This window comes from Porites lutea, chromosome 10 (genome assembly GCF_958299795.1).
Source record: "Porites lutea chromosome 10, jaPorLute2.1, whole genome shotgun sequence".
In the NCBI taxonomy this organism is placed as follows: Eukaryota; Metazoa; Cnidaria; class Anthozoa; order Scleractinia; family Poritidae; genus Porites; species Porites lutea.
In genome coordinates this window covers 14,404,305-14,406,090 of record NC_133210.1, presented here as the reverse complement: position 1 = coordinate 14,406,090, position 1,786 = coordinate 14,404,305, and the positions used below count along the sequence as shown (strand labels likewise).

The 1,786-nt window shown below is 41.7% G+C and overlaps 1 protein-coding gene across 1 annotated transcript; it reads left to right on the top strand.

The window, feature by feature from the left end:
- The first annotated feature begins 327 nt into the window (after positions 1 to 327).
- LOC140949562 (uncharacterized) lies at positions 328 to 1,359 on the top strand. The gene has a single exon (XM_073398720.1). The coding sequence runs from the start codon at positions 328 to 330 to the stop codon at positions 1,357 to 1,359; it is 1,032 nt and encodes a 343-aa protein (XP_073254821.1).
- The last annotated feature ends 427 nt before the right edge of the window (positions 1,360 to 1,786 follow it).

Genomic DNA, 1,786 nt, shown 5'->3' with positions numbered 1-1,786 from the left:
GATTTGAAGAACAATGTTTTACGTACCTTTTACTCCTTAGGGGATTTGGTGTAAGCACAATTGTTCTTTTTGACCCCTTCAGTCAACATGAATTTTACTTCTTGGAGTACGTGATTGCATCATATTTTGTTCTCCCTCGATAGCTTCTTGTGTGTGTTTGTGAATGGGGTAGTTTCTTCAAATTACCACACCCTATGCTCGTTACCAGTCATATGACCAGTCTATGGCGGTAAAATGGCATTCGCCGGGTTGGCCATGCGAAAACTAAATTGGCACCACCTCCTTCTTGTGAGTGTTCTAATTGTCTTCGTGTTCGTTTATTGGAAGATGGCTAGCGATGGCGCTCTTGAGGAAACTGGAGGTGTTTTCTTTCGAAAAACGTCGACATCTTGTCCAAAAAAGCCCTACGTGGCGAATGTAAGCTTAAGTGACTTGGTGTCCACATTTCGCTACAAGCATCCCCATGACTCTCGTATCGTCGCTAAAAATGAATTCAGACTCGGAGAAAGAGCGATGAAAACTGCTATTCAGCTAATCGATGATCTTGTACTGGAGTACAACAGAAGACCTATTGAGATGGAGTGTGTTTCGCGGCTACCAACGCTGGTGCTTGTCACAGCTGTTTCAAGCAACCACTTCAATGAACTTCTTGAACATATCACTCCTGGTGGCAAGATACTGCCTCACGAGAAAATAGTCGTTTATGACCTAGGACTGAATCAGGAGGAAATTGACCAACTCACCAAGATGTCTTATGTCGACTACAGAAAATTCAACTTTTCTCGCTTTCCCGAACACGTGAAAAATCTACGTACATATGCATTTAAACCTCTTATCATCGCAGAGACGCTTGCTCAATTTGGCGCTGTTATGTGGATGGATTCTTCAGTAATCCTCAAACAGCACAGCAAATATGCCCACCTTCTAGAGTGGATGATCAAGCGGAAATCAGCGTTTTTGTACTACGTTTCACCAAGTCGCCATTCTATCGTGTTTGCTACTCATGAACGCATGCTCGACTATTTACCAATACGGGGAACGAAAGAATCGAACGCAAAAATGCAACAAGCAACCGGAATGATTTTATTTAACACAGACCACGTGCTAAAGCATGTAATGAAATGGGTCGTTTTCTGCTCGCTTCTTGAAGACTGTATCACACCTAAGGGATCTCAATTAGAGTGTAATTTTCATTTGCCCGATGATGTGTTTGGAGGATGCCACCGTTACGATCAATCTTTGTTTGCAGTTCTTGTATCCAATGCATATAAGGATGAAATGCGAAGGTATTGCTTAAGCAGAGACAGTGCGGGAATGTACCCTGCAATCGTACAAAGGGCAGAGGAAAAGAGTGTTTAGATTGCTTTTGATGCACAGGCAGACCATCCTCTGTAACAGAGAGTGGTCTGCCTGTGACCGTCAGAGATATTATCCAGCAAACGTTAGCCATTATGCCGTGGCATTCATTTGCTACAAGCAAGGAACAAATTACTTTTTCTCACGATCGTTTTCTGTTTTAATTTTCTTCCCCCGCGAACAAATATCTGTATAATTTGAATATATTTTCCACTTCCATGACTAACTGATTTCTTGACTTGGTAAGAAAATAGCATCACAACTCAGATGATAGCACTGACATTATTTTTAGACTAATATTATCGGTACTCCGCTTCAGTTTAATATCAAGTTGTGTAATTCATCCTCAGCTATGGCCGTTATTTTTTGCTGCCCAGTTTCAAGGCCAGATGATCTGTTTTCACTATAAAAGTTTGGATTTGTTGCCTGG

Coding starts and splice junctions, on each gene's coding strand:
- LOC140949562 (XM_073398720.1), top strand. CDS start 328: ATGGCTAGCGATGGCGCTCTTGAGGAAACTGGAGGTGTTTTCTTTCGA.